This window comes from Myripristis murdjan, chromosome 5 (assembly GCF_902150065.1).
Source record: "Myripristis murdjan chromosome 5, fMyrMur1.1, whole genome shotgun sequence".
Classification (NCBI taxonomy): Eukaryota; Metazoa; Chordata; class Actinopteri; order Holocentriformes; family Holocentridae; genus Myripristis; species Myripristis murdjan.
This window is the reverse complement of record NC_043984.1, coordinates 19,284,701-19,312,161: the sequence shown is the minus strand read 5'-3', so window position 1 is coordinate 19,312,161 and position 27,461 is coordinate 19,284,701. Positions and strand designations below refer to the sequence as shown.

The following is a 27,461-nucleotide window of genomic DNA, read 5'->3' as shown; positions in this document are numbered from 1 at the left end:
ATACGCTGCCAGTTGCAAGTTTCTGCAAGTTTCTTTCATGATGCTGGGCTCTGATTCAAAAATAAATCTGATTGAGGCTTTCCACTTAATTTATGACAGCTCATGTTACTATAAAGCCACACGACACATTCAAATGTCCAGAGCCTTTTTTGTTGTTGTTGTTGTTTTCACTTTTACTTTTGCATAGCATATTCATTACCAAGCAGTTAGATCACTTCCTTTTAACAAACAAGAGAAGGTGTTCCTGTGTGCATATCACAGATAATTTTGATGGGAGGAGTAAAATTTGCTGCAGAATGCTTTGATATGCCAAATATATAAATCAACCCTTAATTAAAATAATACTGCATGTGCCAAGGAGAATATAATCTATATGGATATAGTCTGGATTTGCTGTGAAGGTGTGAGATCATTTGATCAGTTCAGTTTCAGGTTATTATTGCACTAGTAAGAAATCACTGGACTGCACACAAGTGACAGTGAAGGGGGAAAGAGGAATATTTACATCAAACTCAAACCTTAAAAAGCATGGCAACCTTACTACATGTGTCCGTGTCTGCCAGAACAGAGTGAAATATATAAAGAGCGAGAGAAAAGCTGTGAAAATGAGAACAGATGCAAGCTGAGAAACTGAGCGAGAAAATTAATTTCACATCATTATCACATTCATGGAGCAACTTCATCCTCAGCCTCAGTACAGACATTACCATGGTCCAGAGCAGCACATTATCGTTTTTATTGTTACTATTTTGACTTTACTGCTCCTTTTATTATGTGCCTTTAGTTTAAATCCTGCCTGCTAATCACCTTTCCCCCATGGGACAGTCAAGTTTTTTGGACTGAATTTGAACTAAATTCTAGTACCTTGTTTTCTATCTGAGGGTCTGAGGGAGTTCAGTCTGCCTGCCACATGCCACACACACACACACACACACACACACACACACACACACACACACACACACACACACACACACACACACACACACACACACACAATTTCAAGTGGCACAGCCCTGCCTGGGTTGCCAGGGATAAAAAAAAGTAATAAGAAAAAAAAAGTTGGAGCGCTTGGTATGGGGTCTTGCCCACATTTCTTCACAGTGCCCTGCTGCTTTAGGAGCCTTTTTTTACAGGGTGGAAAACAAAACAACACAGAAAAGTTGAAAAACTCCTCCTGGTCCCACATTCTTTCCAAAATCTTTAATAGCCAGAGGGGTGTGTTCAGACAAACAACAACAATGACTGAGTATTAAGAGCTGAAGATGGGTTGAGTTTCACAATCCAGGAGTATCACAGCTTAAGCTTGCGTTAAATCACAGCCATGGTGAGCAGACAACACCGTCCTGTTGGCCAATCACAGGGTGCATAGAGCATCTGTCATACTCTGTGCCCAGTTCAGCTGAGTTGCAGCATTATGTTGTTAGTTATATAGTATGTGGACAGAGAGGAATCTCTGCTGTGACAAACAAGTCCATTTTTTTTTATCTTTTTTTTCATTGTGAAGCCTGCCACTGACCTTGTGTAACTCATACAGTGACACATATCACTGTAAATACTGCTGCCATTTTCACAAGAATGACAAGGAGGGAAAACAGGAAGAGGGAGGCCGCCTCCTTCATTGTAATTCATAAGTAATAAATGTTCTTGTTGTGGACAGTGGAAGGCAAAAGTCTGCTTCTGACAAACAAGGCATGTCTAAGGGCTTAACTGGTGCTTGTTTGTACATCTGTGGCAGTGAGTGGTTTCTGTAGTCTGACGAGCAGAGCCAGGCAACTGACACAGGATGGGTGTGCTCACTGCGCTGGTTTCCTCCACCAGCCGAACAAAGGAGTAACATGTTCTTCTCTTCTGTTTGCAGCTGAAAGAGGAAGTGACAGATGATGTGAGCGAAGGGTTGAAACAGGAAACGACGACAATTTCATCTGCAACGCGGCAACCATCTTGATAAAAAACAAAAAGGTAAAGGAAAGAGGGAGCAAGAGAGACATTATCCTGAATAAGCAGCAAAATAAATTTTAAAAAAGCTTTGAAAGTAATGCCTCAGGCTTAGTGGGTAACTGATGTAATGAGGGAAATAATAGCTTACTTTACCGTGTTTAATAAAAGCCCTGCCAAAAGAAATTTCAACAAACCTTATGAAGAGATTTAAAAAAAAAAAAAATATATATATACAGTAGCACTGGGAAAACCAATAGTGAAAATGAGCTGAAGGATTTTCTCAGGAGTGATGGTTCAGATCTCAATTTCTTCTCCACATGTGCTATTCTTACTCAATAACCATGAAATTACTTGGTATCCGGGGAGGATCTTAATTTGAAGAACAGAGGGGAGCTCTGATTAGTTTTGGAAGGTGAACATGTTGTTTTGATGTGCCGCCTAATTTCTCAAAAAGAAATCCTACAGTTCGTTCTAGTGCCAAGTCTAATTTTTTGCCCTAAATCAATTTTGCAGCACCTATTTGAGTGTTATGGTGGCATTAATATTGATGAGGTCATTTCACAGTAGGTATAGCTGGAGCAATGGGGGAGTAAAAAAAACATTCAGAGTGTGCTGTCGCTGGTCAGAGAGCCTCCACAGCAGGCTCCACAGCAGACCGTGTGAAAGATCTGAAAAGGACAAAATGCTGCTAAGCTAATAAACCTACAATGAGAGCAGCCATAATTCAAGACCATTCAACCATGGTAGTTTACATAAGCAGTGAGGGAAAGTGGAAAGCAACACTGCTTGAAAAGGAAAAGTTTTCTTGAGTACAGAGTCCCACTGCTCATATGGATTGTATTTGTCCAGTTGTCAGATACTGTAAAGAGGACGGGCAATCCTACTGAAACACAATGACCTTTCAATTACGCTCTTGACAGTACAGCTGTCACAACATTGCCACCTCGAGCACCCTGGGGAACAGACATAGCTCACCCAGCTTGACATCTCAGCTATTCCCACCATCTATCACCTTCACATTGGTTCACACTGCTCAGTTATGTTAGGAGCCTTGCTAGTTTCTGGATACACTTTCACTTCAACACACTATTCTCAAAACAAAACACACCTAACTAAATACCAACAGAACCCCAGCAGAAGCCAGCAGTGCGACAAATCCATCTGAGGGCACACTGAGAGGGAGAAAAAGTCACATGTGATTAATTCCTCTATACATTAAGTCACACTTAATTTGAACCTTTTTCTGTTTTCTGACAGCTCCACTACATCTTCATCTCACGCTGCCACACAGCAAAGTACAAAGAACAGAGACAGTTGTACCAGCTGTTTAAGACATTCTGCAAGATTAGATTTGTGATATAGTTTGCCTCTGTTCTCATCTGATAGAAACTGAGTGCCATTAAGTTTTCTGTACCACTCAGAATGTGTTTGCTCTGAAGTTTTCCAGCAGCTGCTGAAGGAGAGATGAAGACACTGCGAGAGATCAAACTAGAGCGGCATTCTGAACAAAGGCGGCCGAGATAGCAAAGCCATCCCACTGATTATTTAGTCCTGCTCAGTCTCTTTCCCTTAATTAAATACTAACTGAAGCCCACCCTTTGCACTCTTGCAAGCAATTTTTTTAAACAACAAAACCACTTTTGCAACAAGCACCCAGGTTTTGCACAAGTTTTTTTTTCCTAAACCCAGAACTACTTGCCAAAAGAAAATAAGTGACACCATGTATATTAACCAAAGTCCAAAATCATCTAGTGCATTTCATCTCAAGATGAAATGAATGAACTGAATCTTCGACCAAATACCTGGATGTTGGTATTGCTGGGATGACTACTGCTGCTTTCACAAGATATTGATAGACAAGACACTGTTGGCAATCATTAGTAATGTGGATGATGACCAAGCAGGTAGAGACAAATACTAAAACAGCTAGAGGAGTCTAATAAGTTTAGAAAATTGCATTTCTTTACTGTAATGCAGCCCTTAAAACCAGGAAAAGGTAACACTTATGATACATCATAATATTACGAGACAAAATCAATATGTTGTTTTGCTCCAGTGGTCTCTCTTTATAATTACACTATGAACATGAGTAAGATTCCAATTCAAAAGATGATAATTTATTGGTAATTAATCATATTACACAGGTTGAAGTTACACTGAGGTTAGAATTGCCAGCCTAAAATGGAGAGGATGTCTTGTAACATTGCGCCTGGGTTGTAAATTTGGAGGTGACCTGTTTACATCTCTGACGATAATGACCTGAGGTTGTTACGGGGTTCAGAATGTGGGACTGAAATGCTGAGGGCACTCCAAGTCCCACATGGCAATGGGATTGCAGGTCAGTGTAAAAGGGGTATCACACTCTCTTCTATTTCACAGCAAATTCGTGCTCTGTCTTTCCACCCCACCCCTCTCCTGTCCCTCCCTCCACCTGCAGGGAGCTTATGAGGATGGGGTATCCCTAAGAGTGTTGGCCTTAATCAAAAACTGTACGCCTTTCCCTTGAGTCAGTGACAGTTTGATATTTGACAGTGTCTGCTTGGGCTTATTTCGGCTTGCATAAAACAGAGTGGCCCCAGGGGAGCTCAGGAGCACCGGACCTTCCAATGCAGCAAATGACACAATAACCCAATGAGGAGGCATGGGGGAAGTGAAGTGAGCTCATTTCGTATAATGGCAAGAGGAAGGAAATGGATTTGGTGGTGGTGATGGTGGTGGGGGGTGGTGGGTAATGGTTTACAGTATGTGTGTTTAATGACATGGACAGACAAAGAAAGACCTCGTCCCCTGCTCCCCAAAGACACTTGAAAATATAAACAATCTGATTGGGCAAATTTTGACATTCATAGTGCTTCTATGGGGGTCATGAACTTAAGTAAATAATGTTTTTTGGTTTTTGTTTTGTTTTCAGGCCATTAGCAAACTATCTGGGGTTTTACAGAGCAGTCAATGGATGTATAGGGTAATGCTGGTGGATCATATTAGGCCTAACACTAGAGCACATAGGTTCCTCTTGCCCCTGGGCACAACTATGAAACACTCATCTCACTGATGCACATGAGTACTGAGGAAGAAAAAAAAAAGGTTCCTTGGCTTTTCATCTGTACTTCTGTTAGTCTCTTTCTATGTCTGTCGCACACACAGTTTTGCAATTACTCAACAGTTCCTGTGTCTCTGTGCAGGGCCGTCTGCAGGCCTGCAAGCTGCAACATCTACTTCCCCCTCCTACACACGTTATTGGAGGTAAAGGGCATGCACAGCCAAGTGAGCCTTGTGATCTGGCCCTGCTTCACACTTCTTCACATCTTCACACCCTGCTGTGACCAGAGCAAGGCTGAATTCTGCTAACCAGGACTATAGTCAAAACAGCTCGTATTCAGGAGACAGGGCAACAGAAAACAAACAAAAAAAACTAGACACTGAGTGCCTGGCCTTAGCTGAAATATTCAACTCCATGCTATTCTGGTATGCTTATGAAACAGTGGAAAAAAGTGGGGATATGTACTATGACTGGAGGCAGGAAGGGAGGGTGGATTGAGCCTGTGGTGGTGGATTGGATGTGCTATCAGTGCTTCCACAGCACAGTGGATAGTGCTGCCTGGTCCCTATGGACTCACAGAGACATGCAGTCTGCAGGAGCAGTCTTTATCTTCAGAGCTCTCCCCGTAATTGCAGGATGTTCAGCCCCTTCACATAGACACGCACAGATCTGCTGTCCAGGACGTCATACAGCTAATTGAGCAGCCCAGCAGTGCAGACGGTTGAGTAAACAAGGTCATGTCTCACAAAAACACAGGGCAGCAGCTCACTTAATACAGTTCATGGAATAAAGTATTCCATGCCAATACTGCTTGTTGTGAATACTGGTTGTAGTTGAGGCCCAGGAGATTTCTTGGTGCACTGCCTTACTGTCCACAGATGCAGGGACAGGCACACACACTTGGGCTTGTTTATACCTGTGGAACAGGTCAGGCTGACTCCACTTCTCCAGAGAAACCCAGCTCTGTATAATCAGTCTACTGTAATTACACCAAACACCCACTAAAACTCTGCCAGCAGCTATAATAAGAGGGAGGAACTGTGTCTGTGCAATGCAGACCACAGGGACTGACCAGCAATAGAAAGCGTCTCCTCATGTAGTCATCAAACATGACTCCATGTTTCTATTCTATAAAGATAACTACTGAGGACTTGCTGTTCTATAAAGTTTTCTTAGTTTGGTCCAAGGCACACACTGTCATATGAAACCTGAATTGTAGTTTTCAAGTATGTATTTTTTCAGGGGTCGTCCAGGATTTCAGCTTTAGGGACAAACAACGCCCGCAGTTCAAAATAGAGTCTGTTAACTGAAAAGGTACAAAAACAAATGGAAAATGCACCAGGTCCACAGACCAGTTAAATATCTCCCATCACCAACTGGTATTAGCTGATAGCAGAATAAGATGAGAGAGAGGTCTGAGCGGCCCTCTACTCTAAACACACTATCACAGTTGCTTTAGCTCAGGTTTCCATCACATCTCTGCTCAGATTGATGACTTTCACAAACAGTAGCAGTGGCTGGGCTAGTCGATAGAGGCCCTCCTGCCTCTGATCAATAGCGTATCTGCTGTGCCAAGCTGGAAAAGTTACCTAATCAAAGCATTTAAGTGAAGGGAAGGTAACTGTTTTTTTCTCCAAGAACTGGCAGGGGGAAACTGCCTGTTCAGGTTTGTGTGAGCACTTAGGATCTAATCAAATTAGCTCCGCTAAAATTTCTCCCTGGTGTGGGCGAATGCCTACTTTACTCACTACTCAGGGAGAAAAAACAAAAACAAAAACTGAATTCTCAGAGGGGAAAATCACAGAAAAGAGGTGTGTGTGCAAAAGACTTCACAGCTATTACACAATTTTAACAGTGATAACTAAAAAAAAACATGGTGGCCGGGTGGGAATACACGATGACTAAACTGTAAATCAGGTGAAGCATTGATTTAGTATTTGGGGTTGACACAAATTAGCGAAGGGTTATGGTTTTAGATTTCTCAGTAATCTTTTATTCCATTACTATCCATCTTTCAAAGGAAAATTTACGATGTAGCAAACAGATTTCCAAACCAATTTACTTCCATTTATAATAACTGTCTCAAAACATGACAGTGCAAAAACAAATAGAAGGTGCACGTTAGTAAGCCTCTGTTTTTGGCCTCTATTTCTGTGTCTTGAGCCTTTAAAAATCCATTATATGGGAGAGGCAATAACCTCCGATTACTTTCATACCTGTCGTTTATGTGTCAGACCTTGGCTCAGGTGAACCAAGACTTACTGTAAGTCTAGATAAAGCCCTTCTGGGGAATCCATCTGGGACAAGAACGGACAAGCTCTAATTTCACAATGTTGTTGTGACTAGCATGTTACCCTTCCTTGGGTAAAGGACAAAAAGTGTTATCACTGTTTGTTTTTTTTTTTAAACTCACTTTACCATTGAATCTTAATCACTGTGTCAATGCTGTAGGTAAGTTAATTACATTATCCACAAAAATGTTAACAAATATAGAGGTGAGCGGTTTCCGCCATTACTCAAGTGCAATGCAGTCTGCAACACAACAAACTGTGTAAAGAGGGGTTAGCCTACTGAAAGAGAGAGCAAGAGAGAGAGTGAGCCAGAAAGACCTACGTTTTGATGATGTTTGGCTTGAACTTTCTTAAGAAATTTCAGGATTTTCATGTTGAGCACTCTTTTTATCCAGTGTTTGTACTATGAATGTTAGATGCTTCTGCTTCAGACATGGCAGCCAACAAAATCTGGGCGGTGCCAAGTGTGTCAAAAGGACACAACATGACCCCACAGCCCACTGAGAACAGGCTGAACACAGAGAAAGAGCCACTAGAGCAGTTATAAACAAACCATCAAAACTGAAGTCCATAGATCCAGTCCGTAGATATTTATTATTATTGAGTAATGTGTTTACCTCAAAAACTGTATGGTTTTCTTAGAGTTTTATTACAAGCTCAGGTTTTGAGAATAAACAGAACACTTAACTACTATCAGCAAACACGTATAAAGGCATTTAATGTACTTTAATGTTGTTGCTATTGCTTGTGTATTATCACATGAGGACTATTTTCAGAGGTAACACAGAACAAATCTCTAAACAGATTAAGTGCAACCACTGTATTAATATTTTATTAAAATCAAGTGAAATAAAGCGTAGAGACAGGTTTGTCTAATGATAAGATTCAGTAGAAATGCACTTGATAAAACTAAAACAGTCATTAAAAAAAATAGCTCAGTAATCAGCTATCTGGCCAGCATCCAGCGCATGCTTACACTGATTTATCTGTGCGAGCCGATATCTGCCAGTAAATGCGCCAATATTAGTTGGGCACTAATAGAGTCCATGTCCCTAATTCCAGACAAAAGCTTCAGCAAAGCATGCAGATTAATGCATGAATAGCCTCGCACTCTGCAGAGCTGATAAAAGGAAGAGAAAATGATTTTCTGTCATGTGTCTGTGGACCAAAAAGTCAATGGCCGCTGTTTAAAAAAAAAAAAAAAAGGTGACTTCAGTATAAAATCCCTCACGACAGAAATATTATATACTAAGCCTCAAAACATTTACACCACATTTCCCATCCCATGGCATGGGAGATGTAATGTGGCTGTCGCCTTCCATTTTATGTTAACCATTTGACGCTTTGACCATGACTAAAAGTTGCTGCAGGCAAACAGTGTATCAGCTGTATTCCGTTATATGAAGTGTCCTTACTGTAGTGGCCATGTGGAGCTTTATGCAGGGATCCAAGCCAATCCCACACTGTAGCAGTAAGCATGTCATAAATTGACCCTTTTATGCCTAACACGGTGCATGCCTTGTACATCATGTCTTAGAAGAACAACACTTCTTTAATCCCCAATGAAAATGAAAAACAGAGCTGCCATATCAGTTTTTTTTTTGTTTTTTTTTTTTTAACTCAGATACCATGTTCTTTCTGTTACACCCCTACAAAACTAGCCTTTGCATGCCTCCATTAATGACCTCCTCTCTGTCAAGCAGACAGCTGTGGACTGCAGACCTGCCTCACACATATGGTGCACAGACTCCTTTAATGTGCACAAATTTGCAAACACACATACTGAAGTTATTTACAGTACATTGTCTATATATTCATAATAGAAGTGGACATCACCATCAACTGTGCCCACAGGGACTAGGCATGCCTTCATTATGCCAGCATATTTACATAACTGCATCGCTTGTCAAGCCTCAAAGCTAATGTGTTTATGTACATTTACTGTGTGTATGTGTGTGTATAGTGAACCATGCAGAAATGTTCCCACCGACTGGGCTGCTGTTCTCACAGTTAAAGCAGAGCAAGCTGCCAAAAGGAACTTTCCATTTCTGCTGAACTGAAAAAAAGGGTTAGAAAAACTGAAGAATTAGTGAAAATAAACTCAAGTGAGCAGCAGAATTTATTCCAGCTTTAGATGTAGAGGGGGAGGACGAGATTACATATCAATCAAAGACCCGAATCTGAAGGGAAGCCACTGAATGAGTGCTTCCTGTTAATGAAGGCTTAAGCCTCCAAAGTATGCACTCCTCTGTGCTACATTAACTAATAGCATTCACTGGGGACGATCAACAAAGCAAAACAATCCAACACAGCCGTCTTTTTTGTACTGTGTAACTGGGTAAAAGCGGTTACCATGGAAATATCTTATCAAATCCACTTGTTTACACCAGGTAAAATATAAATTGGAACATCTGACAAAAGTGTTTCTAGTTACACTTTCCTGTGTCTTTGAAGGAAGGGCCTGACTCAGAATTGATTCAAAAAACAGATCCTTCACTTCCTTACATCTGCCTATAAGTTGCAGCAGGGCTCATCCTTCATCTAAAGCCCCCAACACTTCTCCAAACACAGTCTTTCTCTGCAATTTTCAGGAATACTCTCTGCATGGGGTCATGTGTGAACAGGAGCAGGGATCAATATTCAAGGAAATTTGTTCCACCAGTTTCCCACCTCATGGCCTTGTAACATTTCAGGGAAAATGCCGGTAAGGCAGCGTTGTGAATGAAAACAGTAACACCGCAGGGACAGGCACATACAAAACGTTACGTCCGTCTGACAAAAGAAGCTTTCAAATGGACTGAGCAAACCAATCGCAAAATTTGTTTACAGTTACCTTGTTTGTTTACAGTTACCTTGGCTTAGGGGTGATTTTTAACAGCAATACAAGTTCTTCTTTTTATCAATAATGGCTGGAAACTGGAAACTCAGCCCCCACAGAAGATGAAAATGATAGGCAGTTGTCTGGAACAGTTTTAGAGATGCTGTATGTAAAGAGAAATGTGGCTGCATGTGTGAATGGTGAAAATCAGTAGCGGTGTCTGAAAGGTTATCCCAGTAATTTACCGGGGGCTATGTGTGAAAGAGGCTCTAAGAGAAGTCTCTTGTGTTTGCTTTAAGAGGGATGGGGGGAGCACAATCCACAAGTAATGCTTCATTGGACAGACAGGATAGATTACTTTCTGCTGTTCCAAGGCCATGTGGAGGAAGCAGCAAAGCTTTTCTCAGCTGTCCCGACAGATTCCAGGGCAGCAGATGTGAGGGCTGAAAGGACCTCTTGGAGGCGTGATGTAGCACCTCTAAAACAACGTCACAAGTTCATCACTCTTACTGCTAAACCCGAGATAGATCAGGATGTTAACCCATGACTGTGCAGTATAACCTAGCAATTTTTTAAGAAATTATCTTTCAAGATCACATAAAACAGTAGTATAGTTTAGTCGAGCTGGAAGAGGACATTATATCATCAACTAGAGTGTTTTTAGCAGAAAATGGCAATGTCACTGTAAGAGACGACCAAATCATTATAACACAAAAGCATTTACCTTTTCTGGTATTTGAATTTCACTTATCAAAAACCACAAGACATTCTAAGTTATTTATCAAGGTGCTATCTTCACATGCTGGGACTTGTTTGTAAGCTGAACTACAGTCATTTTTTGGTTGCACAACACAAGTCTTTACACACAAATTTATAAAGGCTCAGTTCAAGATTCAGACCTCTCCTGTAATTCCTCTCAACCTCCACACTGCACCAGATAGTAATTACTGATATGAAACCTACAGTACTGGGCAGAGTATGTAATTAGCCCTCTAACCAGGGGCACAACTTAGAAACCAGCAGTCTCATCAAAGACCCAGAAGAGAATAACACAGCATGTGTTCACCATCAATTTATGCAAAATGTTCTCTTTTCTGTCAGGAAGAAAATGACCATTCAATTTTGCATGTCTTTGACTGTTTACTCAAAACATGTACTGCATCAGGAGCACTTACCACTAAATATTTGTATTTTATACAAGTAACAAAGAATAGACTGATTTATATCTATGGGTGGGTAAAATCAAAACATTACGATAAAACAATAGTTAGTGCCACAGAAATGTACCAGTATAGTGCAAAGTATTGATATTTGTCTTTACTTACAGGGCTCAAAAATTGTGCTTTCAAAGGTGAAAATGTTTCTTAAAAAGGGGCCATTGTGAGCTCTTACCCCTAATTTATATCAGTTCTCCATCATTTAAAAACATAGCCTATTTTTCAACACAGAGCAACATGTGAAATTAAGTGCATTAAATAGTATTAAAGTTGCCTTACATTCCCCCGTTGGATGACTGGATTGCCTTCAATTAAGACCTAAATAAACATTCAGCAAGTCTGTATCAATGAAATCACAGTCTACTCTAAGCAAATGATGTCTCAGCATTAGTTTAGAAAGGCGGTATGTTTTTCCTTAAGGCAATAACTGCCAACAGCTCCTAAATAGTAATACTTAAATCATTGAGCATGAGATGAGCCATAAAGTAAACACAGGAACAGATTTCAGCCTTTTATTCACACAAGATATTGGACGAGCAATTACGGAGGCACAACTGCTACTCCCTTCTATTTCCTGGATCTGAACTGCATATCAAATAATGTTTTGGAGAATTAAAGGGAACCTGTGCATAAAAAAGCAAGAAGCCATAAATGGTCTAGGATAAAACAAACAATAAAAGAATGAGCTTGTGGGGAAAAAAAACAGCCAGCGAAGTGCTCAGTATGGTTGCAATATTTTACAATTTTTACAAAACATAATGCATTACTCCTAACTTAACTCAATAGTGTATTGTCCTGTGATGACACTGTGTGATGCCCAACCCTTCCTTCATGCATAAAGCTACGACGACCAAACAAGAACATCAAGAGGAAATTTTAAAGCCTGGGACTCTGTCATTATCTCTTGAATCAAGCAATGCTTTCAATCAGTTGTTTGTGTGTATGTGTGTGTGTGAATCGTTGTGCTTCTGTGAGTTCTGGGAACAGTCAGAGCTTTTCACCCTCTGTCCAAACAGCAGCCCACTCATTATCAACCAGACGCTGCCATGTCTGACCTCACAGTTCAAGGCTGGTGGGTGGAAGCCACTACAAACCAAAGAATAGCCATTTCAACTGATACTTGTGACATATCAAAAGTAAAGACAAGCTCAATGAACCTGCTGACTACTTGTTGAGGAGTTACAGCACCACAGTGTTAGTGCTGTTTACAACCATCTGACCCAAACTGAACTCAACTCTGATTTCATATTTTGTGGTGCGGTTAGCTTCTATCCAGGGACCTGCATTTGACAAAAAAAAATTCCTTAGTATAGTGTTGGGTTTCACACTGCCACTGGGATTCTTCGACCTATCTAAAGATTTTCAACAAAAGCTAAAGGCCAAGTACACACATACAGTGAGACTGTCAGTGCTGTACATGGTCAAGGGGTGTGTGTGGAGGGGTGGTGGGGGGGCAAACAGGCCGGTCATCGACCTTTGCCCAGGCACAGGTCAGTGTCGCTTAGTTAGAAGACTGTCATTCCACTTCACTCCCCTCTAACAAAACTACTTTTTAATGAATGACTTTGGCCAGTGGGAGATCAGGTTCACAGGACACCCACTGCACTCATATATAGCATCTCTTATTATGACATGTGTGGTGCCACGTTTGTTTGCGCAGGATCATGGATCAGGAAGCCACTCAGCGCAGAGAAAGTTGTAGTTTGTTGGTCAAACATTCCAAGGATATGACAGCCAACATTAATTAACAATTACATACAAATAGAAAATACAGTGTTTACACCAACGCACTAAACAATAATTTCCAGTGCCCCTTGCTCTACGCAGTTAAATGTTTAATTTCACATTCCACATGAGCTACTGAACGACACTTACCCAACCCAACACCTCAGCAGTGCACCACGCTTTTTGCTTCAAGCTGACACTAGCTAACAATAAACCGACTACGGGAACAAAGGTCTGTGGAACTTTTGTATCATCTTTGTCGAACGGTTACAATGGAAAGCCTGCCTCGCTCACTTGCATTATGTCGTCAGTAACCATTATTCTTCAGGCAAAACTGCAACGACTTTTAGCCGAAGTGGTTGTGACAGAGCACTCACCCAGCAGCAGCAGTTTCACTTCCCTCGCTGCCTTCTCCCCATCTTCTCGCAGGTTTTTATCAATCATTTTAGACCTCTCGGCCGCGGCTTTATCTTCCTGACTTACTGTACAACCCATGGTTCCCAGTGCACGCTTCAGGACTGCTGTTTGTTGGAAAAATTATCACCAGGAAAAAGAATGTGTTCAAGGTGACGTTAAAGTCGTCGCTGTGTCCGAAAGCCTTTATTTTAAGACCAAATATAAAGCGTCCCGCAGCTGTAAGTTGAGCAAGGCGACTTCCCGTTTTTGAAGAGTGGTGGTAACCGTGACGGAATTTGTTCATCCACGGGAAGCAATCATAAAACAAGCGCAAGAAAGTTTTCCTTTTAAGAGAAAAAACGTGGACTTGGCTTGGTGATTTTATCAAATATCCCCAAAGACTCCCGTCAGTTAGCCAGCATCGGTGATTTCCTACGCGAAAGGAGAAGTTCACACACGGACCAAAAAACTTTGACGAACTTTTTGGTTGAGTTTTAGCAAAATGAGTGGCTCCGACAGCCTACCATCAGCACAGGTTGGACGCACCAAAACGGGCCACGAAGTTCAGCCAAAAAAAAAGTATTCCAGCTGTTGAGAGCAAGCAGACGGATTCCCGCTTCCACTAGGCTAATGTACCCACATTCATGTATCCGTTTTGCACCAACTATTTGTCTTTAACCCCTCTCTATTTTTTATTTAATCTGTATTGCCGCTATGCATTCTTTCGATCCTCTCGTTGAGATTTATCACATTTGAAGCCACACCCGTAACCGCTGTGAAGTTCCCCTCCGCCCGACAAGACCAAGACAGCGGAGTCACCTCCCAACTCACAAGCACTGCCAGTCTCCACCAAAAACGCCCACTCGCAGTGCTTCATGGGAATTGTAGGCTAAAGTGAAGAAACGTTGCCTCCGACGACTGCCGGTAATGTGGTATTAAAGTCGAATCGAGCGCGTGTAGGCATGCCGAAATTTTCTGATACCCAAGCTGACGAGATGTGACGTTTATGGAGCGGAAACACTGATGGTTAAGAGTGATATGTTTTGCTAAATATAGTATTATTGCACAGACAGAGCTTTTGAATGAATGTGGCCTTACATGCCTGGTGGGAGTTTCCTCGTTTTCACTCTCAAACGCACATGATCTCTGCATCAGTTGATTTCTTTAAAAAAAAAAAAAATAATACAAAAAATACAAAAAATATAAAAAATACAAAAATGTTTTCATAGGCTGTACTTTTTTTTTTTTTTTAATTTGTTTATTTATTTCAAAAACACTTGGATGAGTGTCATGTTGTGCCTCAAAGGTATGGATTTATGGGTAACACTTGAAGGCAGCTGAAAACTCACTTTTTCATTTTAGTCCAAATTAGATCACACAAGCAGCTGAAGGTAAAAAAAAAAAAAAAAAAAAACCTTTTAAAGTGTATTGCCACTTTTACTTTCACATCTACACCAAGATCAGGTGTTAATTATAGGAAAAATTAAACAATTTAAAATGAGAAAAATACATAAATCAGTAGTCAGTAAAAGCGTTTCGTATGGAACCCTAGTATTTAAAGGCTTTTTTTATTATTTTCTTTAAAAGTGTTTATTAGATTATAATGCTTACGACACTGAGCCAAGACTACAGCTAAGTCCTTTCACAGCTCTCTAGCGACACCCTGTGGCCCGTCTCAGAGATGTACTTTTTTTCAAAAACTCAAAAAAATGGGATTGAAATATTATGAGAAGTGGAGCACAAGTTTCAAAGGTGAGAAAAACACAGGTGGTGTCATGTTGATCATCATTTGAGAAGATGACATTTCCAAAGTCATGTTACCTCATTATCTTTATTGCAACATTGTTTACAGTACAATAACTGCCAGCAATGTATTAAAATATATAGAGATACCAAGAAAATAGACATAAATTGAAGGACAAAGGGTTTAAAAGCACTTTAGAAATGATTATGTTTATATTTTTAATCAGACTAACTGTACCTGCTATTTACATTATACAAACTAGATATGCATATAGAATATAAAGGGTTTACATTTATATACATATTTATAAATGCTGGGTGATATCAATATTTAATGTTATTATTCAGTCATACACATTTCCATAAATCACACAGAGTGAGGATACAAGACTAACCACATTGAGAGCTAATGAGAGGTTAACAGAGGTCATCATTTTGTACCAGCCACTAACACAGTGTCTTCCTCCCTTTGCTGCCTCGAGTTGCTTTTTTGCATGTTTTGAGGTGTTGAAGTGTTTTGTATGCATGCACCATGGAGCTAAGTAACTTTATGACACTGACCAGACTTGCCAATAATACATTTTTAAACAAACAACCAAAAACTGAGGTTCAAACTAAGAACTGGGGGTTTGGGTGTACAACCATTGCACTGGTTTAACAACTTCACTAAATTATGATCCAGCAGCTGATGCAGATGATTCCCTCTGTATATGGTACATGCACACAAACAATTTTCCAGAAATAATTATATAAAAATGTTTAAAAGAGCTCTGATGTGTTTAATCACCAAATGTAACAACTTGACAGAACACTTGGGAACAACAGCTGTACAACACTCATACTGCACTCACTGTATTATAGGATTTATCATTAAAAAATAATTAAATGGGTAGGGATACCAGCTCGCTAGTTGCTCCATGTTAGTACTGTATCCCAAAAAGCAGCAATGAGGATGTGTTAGAAACAACTGAAACTAGTATGCCACATTGTTTCATGTCAGACAAGACGATCAAAGACAAAAAAAAAACGAAATACAAACAAAACAGCTTCATCAACAGGCTTGCGAATCCTGCATTTAATCATTAAATCAGATTCAGCTGATAGGCCTGAAAAAGCATTAAACATTAGGTTTAAAACAACAGTTAATCTATCATTGACAAGAGACCAACACTTCAATTATACTTCTGATCCGAGTATAGGTCCAGGTTTGACAATACATACGCATATAAGTACCACAATTCAAATACGGCAGAGTCATGTTTTCTTTTTGAACAACACAGACACTTGAAAACCCCTCACAGTACATCCACAAAATTTGTTGTTGTTGTTGTTTTTTCCTACAGAATAGAGCAGAGGAGGAAACTAATGATCAGGGGGTCCAAAACAAAAGGTAGAAAAAGCACATGAAAGTTATCTTCAAGATGACTTCAAGTAATGTTTGAGGAAACATCCTTGTACCATGTTATACCATAGATACATTACTAATTTTCTTGTGATCTACATAAGAATGATTCATTTATCAAAGGTTTAGTTTTACAAAGGGATATTCCCTTAAATAACATCTATCAAATATATGAGCATCTTACAGATAAATTGTTTGCATGTGATTAATGGCTACAGGACGTTGTGCTTATCAGATGAAAGTGCTATAGCTAACCACCAACTTAGCAAGGTTGTTATGGAGACAGTTTTCCCAATGCCTGTGTGCCTATGGCACATGTCATTTCAGTTAGGGATCAAGCTTGTGCTGGATACTGCAATATTTTCAGACACCATACTGTAACAATCCACTTAATGAAGTAACCCTGTGGTTCTAAACATATTTTGGTTATCTCTGATTACTTTCAGTAGATGCTCAGAAACAACACATCAAAAATCCCAGGTAAAAATCATCCCTGTTTCAATGGAGAACACTGAACGGTTGCATTTATCACTTTGATCAATACAATCCAACTGATTCACCCTGATCAGGTTTTCAGTACCCTTTGTCATGGTATATTAGACAGACAGTAATACTGAAAAAAGTCCTTACCCTGTACCAGCTTTCTTCAGTAGAGAGCTGTAATCTGGACAGCCAAGAGCCATTTAATAAAACTACTGATATGAGACCTGCCAGTCTGATATCGATAGCCTTAATAAACCCTAGATGAGATCAACTCTACAGTCCATACTGTATCTTGTGAGGTTCTTATCACATAGAAATTATGGAAAAATATATATCTCTATTATATTGTCAAGGAATGTTATGACAAATAATGTGTATATAACACTGATCCACATACATTCTGCCCCCCTGCTCTCTCAGAGTGAGGTGTGACTGTAAACGCCACCAAGTAGCAGCACAGGTCATTGGAGCAGGGGCCAAAGGCTATACCTTGACTTATTTACCATTTACCATCACATTTCCTCTGCAATTGCACAGAATCGGCAAGATCTAGTTATTCAAATAATTTAAATAGTCTTAAAAATCATAAAAGAAATGACTATCACTCAATAGGTGTCTGTTCCATTCAAGACAGCCAGACACAAAGATAAAGTTTGAGACACCAGAGAGGTGCTTCAAAGTTTATGCAGTGGTGTGAGTAGCAGTTTGCAGACTACAGGTCATCTACGGACAGGATGGCGATAGCAAGTGGTGGCAGATGCACACAACCAACACAACTTTTGAGTGGGCCAAGTGCATAAAGACAATGCCCTCCCATGTTTATGTTATTACTTTATTTATAACCAACTCACAAGGCACAGCCTGCAAATGACAACTGCCAACTGTGACATCTTTATGCACGTGGCCTAATATTGAATGCACTATCAAATTCCCAAGAAAGTCTACTGGCCTGGATCTGTTGTAACTGTTTGGCTGGGTATCTAAACTTCATGTCATCAGAGTGAGAGCTAGTCCAGAGGGAGTGCCCTCTGGACTCCTTCTCTGTGGCCAACACTTTCTACCGGAAAAGACAGGGCATCTTTAATTTCAAATGCGATCCAAAACAAAAAACAGCAAAAATATAACACAGACCTAAATCAACAATATAAAACCTGAAAAGTAGAACCTGCTACCTAGTGACCACTGCTGGCTTTGCTGCTCCCCGATGTCCAATCAATGATGATAAAGCTGAGACTCATTATCATAAACAGAAAGCCAATCCCAGCAAAGCAGGCGGCCTGGAAGAGAGAAAGAGTGAGTTTGTGTGTGTGAAAGGGTGAACAGTGAGAGAGAAAGAAAAACACAAGTAAGTTTGTTGCCAGGTTGCTGTCTTCAAAGGTATGGCTGTCTGTCTTTTGAATTCCAATTATGATGTGTGATAATGTGTCACGACATTTAATTTACATCACTCACATAGCAAATGCAGATGTGTGAGCAACCAATCATGAGTGTTAATTTAACTTCAAGTGCAAAAATCAACATCATGCCAATGTTTGTTCAACTCCACACCCTTAAGGGTTACTTCAACACTTAAGATAGCCATCCCAGTGGAGCCATATCAGCTTTGTGAGTGGACAAACAACTCTTAAATCAACACTTGTCAGCTGAAAATAACTGCCACCAAAAAAACAACACTTGTTGACATTGGGAAATGTGCTGTGTTGTGGTGCCTCTATCTGTGCTGGTGTCTCTAAGTTTGTCAATATTTCTGTCAAGATTGTTTCTTTTTTTTTTTTTTTTTGAGGTGAGTAACTTTTTCTCACATCCACATCTGTACATTTCTCTCTTCTTATTGAGTTTATGTATTTTTGGGGTTCATATGTTGTGATAATTAAACCAAAACTAATTTATGTAATATTAAACTAAACAGTTTCTGTAATGTATCTGTCACCTAGTGTGACAACTCACCAGGATTTTGGGGGTTGAGCGCATAGGCTCCTCTTCTTTGGGTACAATACGAATGTAAAAGACAGCAGGGAAGATGAAGATGAGACAAGGAGCGGATGTGGCACCTGGGAAGCACAGGGAAAATGCAAAACTAAATAATCTATATTGCAAATTTCAAATGACAGTATACTGTGTTTGGTGTTTTAGTCAGTGCCAGAGAAAGAGGTCAATACCCGTACACACTTTTTCACTTCTGCGCTGATTTATTTCAGGGAGTTAGTCGACACTTCATTTACAAGAACTTTTCTCAAGACATACCAGCTACCAAGTGACACGGTGCTAAGTACTATCCATAATCGCATAATCACAAAAAAATTAGTCACTCAAGACTCCCTCAACTGGAATAAGAAAAAGAAAAAGAAAACACAACACAACATCTACACCAAACACATTCAAAAGGTATTTTTGATGCAGCCAAAAAGCATCAATTCCATGTCAGTGGTATATATATACAAGATATGGGCCAAGTGTATAGAGTACAAATGCCCCATGGAGTCACTGAATTCATCCATGTGCAAACACACAAAAGAAAATATATATAAAGCAGAAGACTTCTATTTTCCCTTCAAGGTTTCTGTAACTGAAACGTTGACTAACAACTAAAAACTGACCCCATTTAAACGCTGGTGCCTGAAATGCTGTTCAACTTGAGGAGTCAAAACCACCCTTACTGCAAGATTGGTCCGACTTACCAATGATGCCGAAGATGCCCAAGATGTTGGGGGCAAAGATGACCAGCAGGTTGATGAAGGTGAGCAGAATTAGAGCGATGGCAATGTGGCGGGGCCAGTAGAAGGTCTTGTTGGGAAAGAGCATCTGCTGAATTGCTCTCCGTACCTGAGCACAAAAAAGAGGCACACCATCTTAAATCTTCTGAGACTTGACAGAGTCAGTGTCCGAAGAAATAGGTTATAAAATGCTTCAGTGTGTACTGAACAGTATGTGCCAGAGTGAGACTTACAGGGAAGAGCACAATGGGCACAGTGAGCGTGACAGCAGTGAGCACAGCCAGACGCACACACAAAATCAGAATGTCATATGGGTCAATGCGGCTGTAGGTATGTAGCAGCTCAGCCTCCACCTCACCTAGAAGAGAGAAACACAAAGGATAATAGAGTGGGTCCAAAGATGATGAGACACATCCCCTCCTGTACTGGCAACAGCTCACTTCTACTTGTAATGATGCAGAAATTGTGCTTTTTGACAGGCAAATTATAGGTGAAATCAGCATTCCTTTGTAACATTTTAGTGTAATAGATCAATTTCACAAAACATAACAGCAGCTTAGCATAGCAGTGCAAATGGTTACTGTGTGAGCTATGACCACTAGAGGGGGTAGGTGCATTATGGTGCTTTTGAACCTGAGGGATTATACTGTTCTCTTGCCATGTGATATGTTTCAGATCAAACGACATGTATTGATATGAAAACAAGCCTTCAAATCAAATTCAAAACAATGACATAGCTTTGCTAATACTAACTCTCTGGAAGCATGGACAAACATAATAATAAGCAAATGAGGCAGTGCAGCAACAGCGCTGACTGATGGCATGAACAGAGATAAAAACAGATAGATAGATAGATAGATAGATAGATAGATAGATAGATAGATAGATAGATAGATAGATATTCTGCCATGGGAGGGGGGCCAGGCCTCACCATAGAAAGTCAGGTATCCAAAAAGAGCAGCCAGGAAGTACATGGTGTACATGACTGCAATGGAGATGTTGGACACATGCTGCATCTTTTTCTTGGTGGGGCTGAAATCAGAAGATATTGCCATGTGATGTCACACCACACAAACGTACACACTCTCACACCATCTGAGCATCCACTGACAAAATATATGCCAACATACACAGAGTAGGTAGTCTAGTTATTCATAAAATACCATCTTGGGCTTTTTGTTACAGTTTGTGCACACAGAAAATGCCTCAAAGATTCAATAAGCCACTGAAATTAATTTTAGGGAAACAAGCAACAGTGCAGCATGACAATTTGAAACTAACACCATGCTACATCGTCAGGCAGTGCATTCATATCCCAAAATAAAGAGAAAGCAGTGCATGTGACTGGGTTATGATTAGCCACGCACAAAGCAGACGTAGTAGCTTTCCTCTTTCTCATTTAAAAGATTTCTTGTCCAAGAGTTAGCAGGAGCTCTGCATCCTGGGAAGGGGAACATACTTGCGCAGCTCTGTGTAGATAGGCAGGACCTCGGGGTGGCACACAAAGGCGAACGCCAGGATGGGGATGGTGTAGGCCGTCTGAAAATGAACCCCAACAGGTCACCATAGATACAGTGGCGCCATCCCAGACGTCTTACCACCAACCTCGCGTTTTACTGCCCATTACTCCCTCAGACACATTACAGAGAGCTAATTGTTTTCCTGTGATTAACTTGGACCTGGCGGCTGACCAGCTTTAGCCTATTTAAAAATGCCTTCCTTGTAAGCTGCTAAGCAGCAGGGATTGCGATTACTAGCTTGGGTTTGGAAAATCTCACACATCTTTAGGGGATGGTTATAAAGACTTAATAGGATTTTATTAAAGTCAGAGACAACTCGTCAGTACTAGTTAATAAGGCACTAGAAAGCAAAGTATTATAAACAATTTTCAGTTACTCAGGCAATGTTACATACAACTCCATTCAAGCTAGCTAAAATCAAAACTCTTTAAGGAGTCCTGCCCAATGTCGAAGGCAGGTTAGGTGCCTTTTTCACTCACAGAGTTTATAAGACCACTTCGAGAAATGCCAGGTCTTTACTTTTTCATGGTCAGCAGAGAGAAAACTTGATAATCCCACTGTCCCAAGATAGAATACCAAACCAATTTTCGCTCTGCTCATCATAAACAGTTTGATAATCCCTGACCTTTCTTTTCTAAGGGCACTGGGGTTTGCTGAGTGCTTCAAAACAAGTGTGATTTCCATGCGGCCAAAACGCTGTGGTGTGTGTGATTTGGATTGTAGACTGTCATCAGCAACATGCTACATGGGTATGAGTGCAAGTGGGTGGCAGTGAGAGGTGGATGTGAAGGAGGTGAAAGAGTGACATGGGGAAACCTACTTGTGAGTTGAGGTTCACCATTTTGGGAACACAGTCATGGCTGTCCTCCCCAACAGGATCTGTAGCATTGTCATGCGTTCCACTGAGGGTACCATTAAAAACAAAGTCCACAAATGGACAGGGGACATTGAACTTTTTGTAGATGACCTGTTGAGGGCAGAGAGGAAAGGCGTTAACTGGAAACAAAGGCTGTGGGACGCAGCCAGCATACAGACAGACTGAAAATATGGCAAAGCTTTGTTGGGCACTGAGAGAGACCGAGAGAGGGAGAGAGAAAGCAACGTGTGGATTACAGCTCACACAACCAAAACTAGGTCAGAGAAACACAGAGAGCCAACGCAGTCTGGAACTGCAGGGTACATATACTAGCCAATCAAATCGGGTAGAGGGAGAAGGGAATACTAAAGAGCTGGTGGGAAGGGAAAAAATAACATCTTACATCTGATTTCAGTCTTACTGAATATGCTGCCTTTATATTTCTGCCAGAAAGCAAGAAACAACAAACATGACATTCAGTTGATACACACGCTGACACCACGAGTCAGAGGACTTACTGAAATGAGGAAGAAGACCATGCAGCTGAGGGAGAAGCCACTGGTGTATCCCAGGTACCCTGAAACACACAGACCTCATTACCATCACTCCCATCTGGTGCAACACTCCTTCATTCCAATGGGAGAGCTTGATTACAGTGACATGTCAACACTGTCAGTCTGAATGGCACCATGCCAAGGCTGACATAGTGGAAAGTGAAAATGTAGCCTACGGTAACAAGTAATTTATAAAAGATGGAAAGGACATAATGTCACCGCACAGCACCTGATTGATCAACACTGGTGCAGAAGTGGAAACCTTCGGGACAGTTGACAAAGTAGTGAATGTATTTGCCACCCCTCCATTTATAAGCTTTGAACAGGTTATTAGCCCAGCCAGGAGTCAGAATTATTGGTAATTTGTTGGTAATATTGTTTAAATAGCTCATATGTTGTATATTGGTTTATGTACATTTTGGATGTGGCAAACATTAACCATGCTGTTGGGTACAGAACTGTCCAGTTCTGTGTGATTTGTCTCCCTCTTGGGACGGTAAATTAAATGCTCCTTGAAAAATACACTTCCAGTTCACACATAGGAATGCCTTTCAGTCTTAATTTACTTATTTTTACATTTTTGTCTTCTGTATAAACCGGCAAGTCACATGTTGCTGAGGGGCTTTGCAGGGATGACCACAGCAGTGGAAAGACATCTTACATTTCACCCATTTGAAGTTGACCAAAGCTTTTCCTCTCCACTAAAGTTAGGCTAAAATACGATGGTTTGTGGCATTCAAGGAGTTATATTGAGTAAAAACTGTGTTCAGTGATCCTTACGGCTAGGTTTGCTAGTTTTATAGTTGCTAAATGGCTGGAGGAGCTGGAGAAGCAAAATCTTTGTTAATGTTATGCTGACCTCACTGCTAACATCAGATTTCAGCCGCTCAACAGATTCCTGATGTTTTGAGAACAATAACAAGGACAAGTCACACAAAAAACTAGCCATCTACTTCATGAAAGGTGTGTTTCTGTCATGGTTTTGTGTTGCTTGTGTTTTGTTTGGTTCTGTTTCATGTGTTTCTGTCATGGTTTTGTTGTATCTGTTTCCTGAGTTTCTTTTGCCTAGTTCCTTTCAGTTATTTCACCTGTGTCTTGTTTGCTCCTCCCTGTGCCACACCTGTCCTGTGTCTGTTAATCATCCCTGATTGTTCTGTTCCCTCCCAGTGTTTTACCTCAGCCTATCCTCTGTTCTCCTGTCTTGTGCTCCAGCCCCTTCCCCAGGTGTGTCTTGTTTGAGGATTAGTTCTCATGTATGTAAGTCCTGTTTGAGTTCTGTTCTTCGTCGGTTCATTGTATTGTGTTGTGCCATTCCCTGCGGTTCCTATGTGACCATTAAATATTTTTGTTTGCCACTGAGCATTTTTCCTGCCGGCTCCTGCTTTTGGGTCCTCCTTCCTCCACCGTTCGCGACAGTTTCATGATATGGTTGAATATCTGCCCTGTCAAAGTTCAAACAACATAGGTATAGTGGTTTATAGTTTATTTTCTATGCTCATACTACTGAGTATTAGTGCATAAAAGTTTTGGTACCACAGCAAATGTGGAATGCTGTCACTAGGATGTAATGTCCTTTCCTTTTTCTTATATATTTCTTGATAATGCAATGTTTCCACTCCCTAACTGTTACTATTACTACTTGCACATGTTCGAAATAAAGCCTTCATTCATTCATCACTAGCAAAGAGTATGCAGAATTTTCCTGAAAGTGTGATATCTTCTGGTATATGTTCTTCAAACTTTGTGGTGGCCTAGACTGATCTAATGGGCTTGGATATTGGAGCTCATTAGCGGGTTCTGGCTGCACTGATTGGTTTTGCTGTCCTGGCTGTCTCTACAGGAGACAAATTTCTAATAAGAGGTCAGCCAGTCTCGCTCTCACTCTCTCCTTTTCTGACTCCCCCTGTTTTTCCATTCCTTTCTTTTCTCTTTTCTGTCATGTAATTGCATAATTATCCATTCTTCCACAGTTTTAACTGGGGCTGAGCTTACATAAATATGGATCAGTCATGCAAACAGACTGCATGAGGAAAAGAATACGCAAGCAACCTGGGGAGAGGCACTTGACACGTGTGTTGCAAGAGCAGATAATTAATACATTAAAATGAGAAAGCACTTGTTATTCTACCAATGTTGATTATCACATGTCTACACAGAGAGATTTGGTTTGACTGAAAAATCAGGAGAATGAGCCATGTAAGCAGGAACCGCTCAGGAAGACAAAAAGCAGGGAAGTGATCCAGGAACAGCAGAGGACAGAGAAAGGGGAGGAGAGAGACACACCAGTCATTTTGCTTTAATAAATCCTTCCTTTGGCTAGGAAGAATGATTTCATGAGGTGAAGTCACACTTTACATCAGGGGTGTCAAACGAGAGGCTGCAGGTTTTCATTCCAACTGAAAACTCCACCAGGTGATTTCACTGATTATTCCCCTTTTCTCTGCTTGGAGGTGGGGTGATCAGTGAAATCACCTGGTGGAGTTTTCGGTTGGAATAAAAACCTGCAGCCTCTCGGCCCTCCATGGCACCACTTTGACACCCCTGCTTTACATTATCAACATTTGAATGTTGCAATATAATGAAATAAATAATATATTTTTTTAGGGTTCACACTACTTGAAATATTCTCCTGAAGGTTTTTAAATACAAGGTAGGGCATCAGTTCAAAATTGGTTATCAGAAGGCCACCAAGGTGGTCTGGTCCCTGTGTTGACAACAATACACCTTAAAATGTCCTTGAGCAAAACACTAATCAGGTCTTGAGGTGCTGTCCTGCAACTGACCCTGACCTCTGAAATCCTGCAGTGGTGCAAGCAAAAAAAGAAATATCCACAAAGGATTGATAAACTATCAGAAATACCATTGTTAGCAGTAAAATAGCAACTTTGCTCTTCATGCACATGAAGCAAATACGAAATTAGCACACAGGCACAAAGTGAAGCACCAATTAGATGGGCACCACAATGTAAGAGAGACAAGATATTGCACACTCACCTAGCTGCTTCATCAGAGCCAGTGGCAGAATTACTGCAACTGATACTATGATCACGAGGTAATTTCCGTTCAAGTACCATTCACTGGAGAGAGGGAGGAAGACACAGAAAAAAAATCCAATTTATTGATTTAGAATTAAGTTAAACACTCCACTCAATCTAAATTCTGTTTAGGTATTTTCAATGAGTCATACTGATTGAGAAGATAAAGGAGAAAAATGTCAATAGCTGGGAGTTGAAAGTGCACACTTTAATGAGAACCCAGGATAGCTACTCATTATGCGGTGGAAACAACATAAGTATTGATTGAGACTCATCGTGTATCTCCAGGTGTGCATTAAGTAGTTCTATACGCAGCAAAGCACGAATCGTACACAAAATCAAACTCCACTGTTGCCATGATGTCAGACCTTCAGCGTGGATTATCACCATATGAAAAATAAACCTCTCCGCTCTGACTGACTGGCTAACCTCTCCGCACGGGCCACTGGATACATAGCTACATGGAATAATGAACGTTCAAAAGCCTTGACAAGCTATGGGTCAATGATAACTTACTTAGACAGCAATAATTTGTTGTTTAAGATACAGAGTGAGGTTAAACCCATGGGAAGATGTTCTGGGATAAGCTTATTTTTATGTCTTATTTCACCCTACTTATCATTTTTCTTGACTCTAATTTAATTGTCTTTTAAATCTTGTTTTTATGTCCTCTTAAATTTTATGCAAAGCACTTTGAATGGCCTTGTGTTTGAAGGGAACGCGCTATACCAATATACAGGGCTTGCTATCTGAGTAGTACATTACATATATAATAATATTAGCTAATAATGTACAAATTAGAAATAGAATTATATTTAGAAACCTTTCATTTTCACTGATACATCAAATATAAATTTTATGAAGCTTATGAACCTTCATTATTCTGATGTGTTACCAGTGGCTTTCTTCTGGCATTCACTGGACAATGGCTGCCAGTGGAGATGGAAGTCCAAAGTCTAGACCCAACCTGCTACCTACATGTCCTGTACAAGCTCTGTGAATACATTTCCCACTGGTGTAAAATCATCCATGCCATGGGTGGATGGAGAAGATGAATAAGTGAAGTTAGGCAAACATATGACACACAGACACCACTGTTACACTGACACCTTCACGATTTCCTGATACACAACCACATCTAGGGAAAAAAACAACTGTGAGCTATTTTTGGACTGAAACAGTAGAAGTGATTAATCTCATGTCTTCCGTGAGGTGGCAGACGTCATGGAGATTCAGCATCTGTAAGCTACACACTCTTGTCTAAAATGAGGAGGTTCATCTATCCTGCTTTATCCGTCAGCCTGCCCTCTAGGGCTGCCCAGCCATCTGGCCCAGGGACACAATCACATGTATCAACACTGATATACACATACTTATTTACACACACACACACACACACACACACACACAGACTCACACACAAAAAAAAACCTATGTGTAATCACGAATGTGCACAAGCAGTGTTAAAACCCTGATACGACTGAAGAAGCACAAGCACAAACACCCTGTGCTGACATCAGTAGCTCTCTGACAGTTCACTGTTTGAACAAGCACGTCCACAAACACAGAGACAGACCCTCGGGTGCTGATTGATTCTGAAGTTGATTAGAGACCCTGGACAGCTCACACGCTCGTACACAAATAAGCTCACTCTTATGCGTGCAGCATGCACACGTTCAGTATATCAATGTAAAACAACACCCTCTGAGAAGATGACACGCCACAG

At 40.6% G+C, this 27,461-nt stretch overlaps 2 protein-coding genes across 4 annotated transcripts in view; both read right to left on the bottom strand.

Moving 5' to 3' along the window:
• LOC115358878 (guanine nucleotide-binding protein G(i) subunit alpha-2-like) overlaps nt 1-14,257 on the bottom strand; it is a 74,509-nt gene extending 60,252 nt beyond the window's left edge. Inside the window, exon 1 of the mRNA XM_030050981.1 lies at nt 13,410-14,257. Coding sequence (XP_029906841.1) covers nt 13,410-13,527 — 118 coding nt within the window. The 5' untranslated portion in view covers nt 13,528-14,257. The remainder of the gene's footprint in view (nt 1-13,409) is intronic.
• A 983-nt stretch (nt 14,258-15,240) lies between these two features.
• LOC115358877 (sodium-coupled neutral amino acid transporter 3-like) overlaps nt 15,241-27,461 on the bottom strand; it is a 37,885-nt gene continuing 25,664 nt past the window's right edge. For all 3 annotated transcript variants that reach the window (XM_030050978.1, XM_030050980.1, XM_030050979.1), the window contains 9 exons: nt 25,695-25,777; nt 22,665-22,723; nt 22,111-22,257; nt 21,230-21,309; nt 20,702-20,802; nt 20,004-20,128; nt 19,735-19,879; nt 19,004-19,107; nt 15,241-18,333 (listed from right to left, as the gene is read on the bottom strand). In XM_030050978.1, the coding sequence (XP_029906838.1) occupies nt 18,229-18,333; nt 19,004-19,107; nt 19,735-19,879; nt 20,004-20,128; nt 20,702-20,802; nt 21,230-21,309; nt 22,111-22,257; nt 22,665-22,723; nt 25,695-25,777 (949 nt within the window). In that variant the 3' untranslated portion in view covers nt 15,241-18,228. The remainder of the gene's footprint in view (nt 18,334-19,003; nt 19,108-19,734; nt 19,880-20,003; nt 20,129-20,701; nt 20,803-21,229; nt 21,310-22,110; nt 22,258-22,664; nt 22,724-25,694; nt 25,778-27,461) is intronic.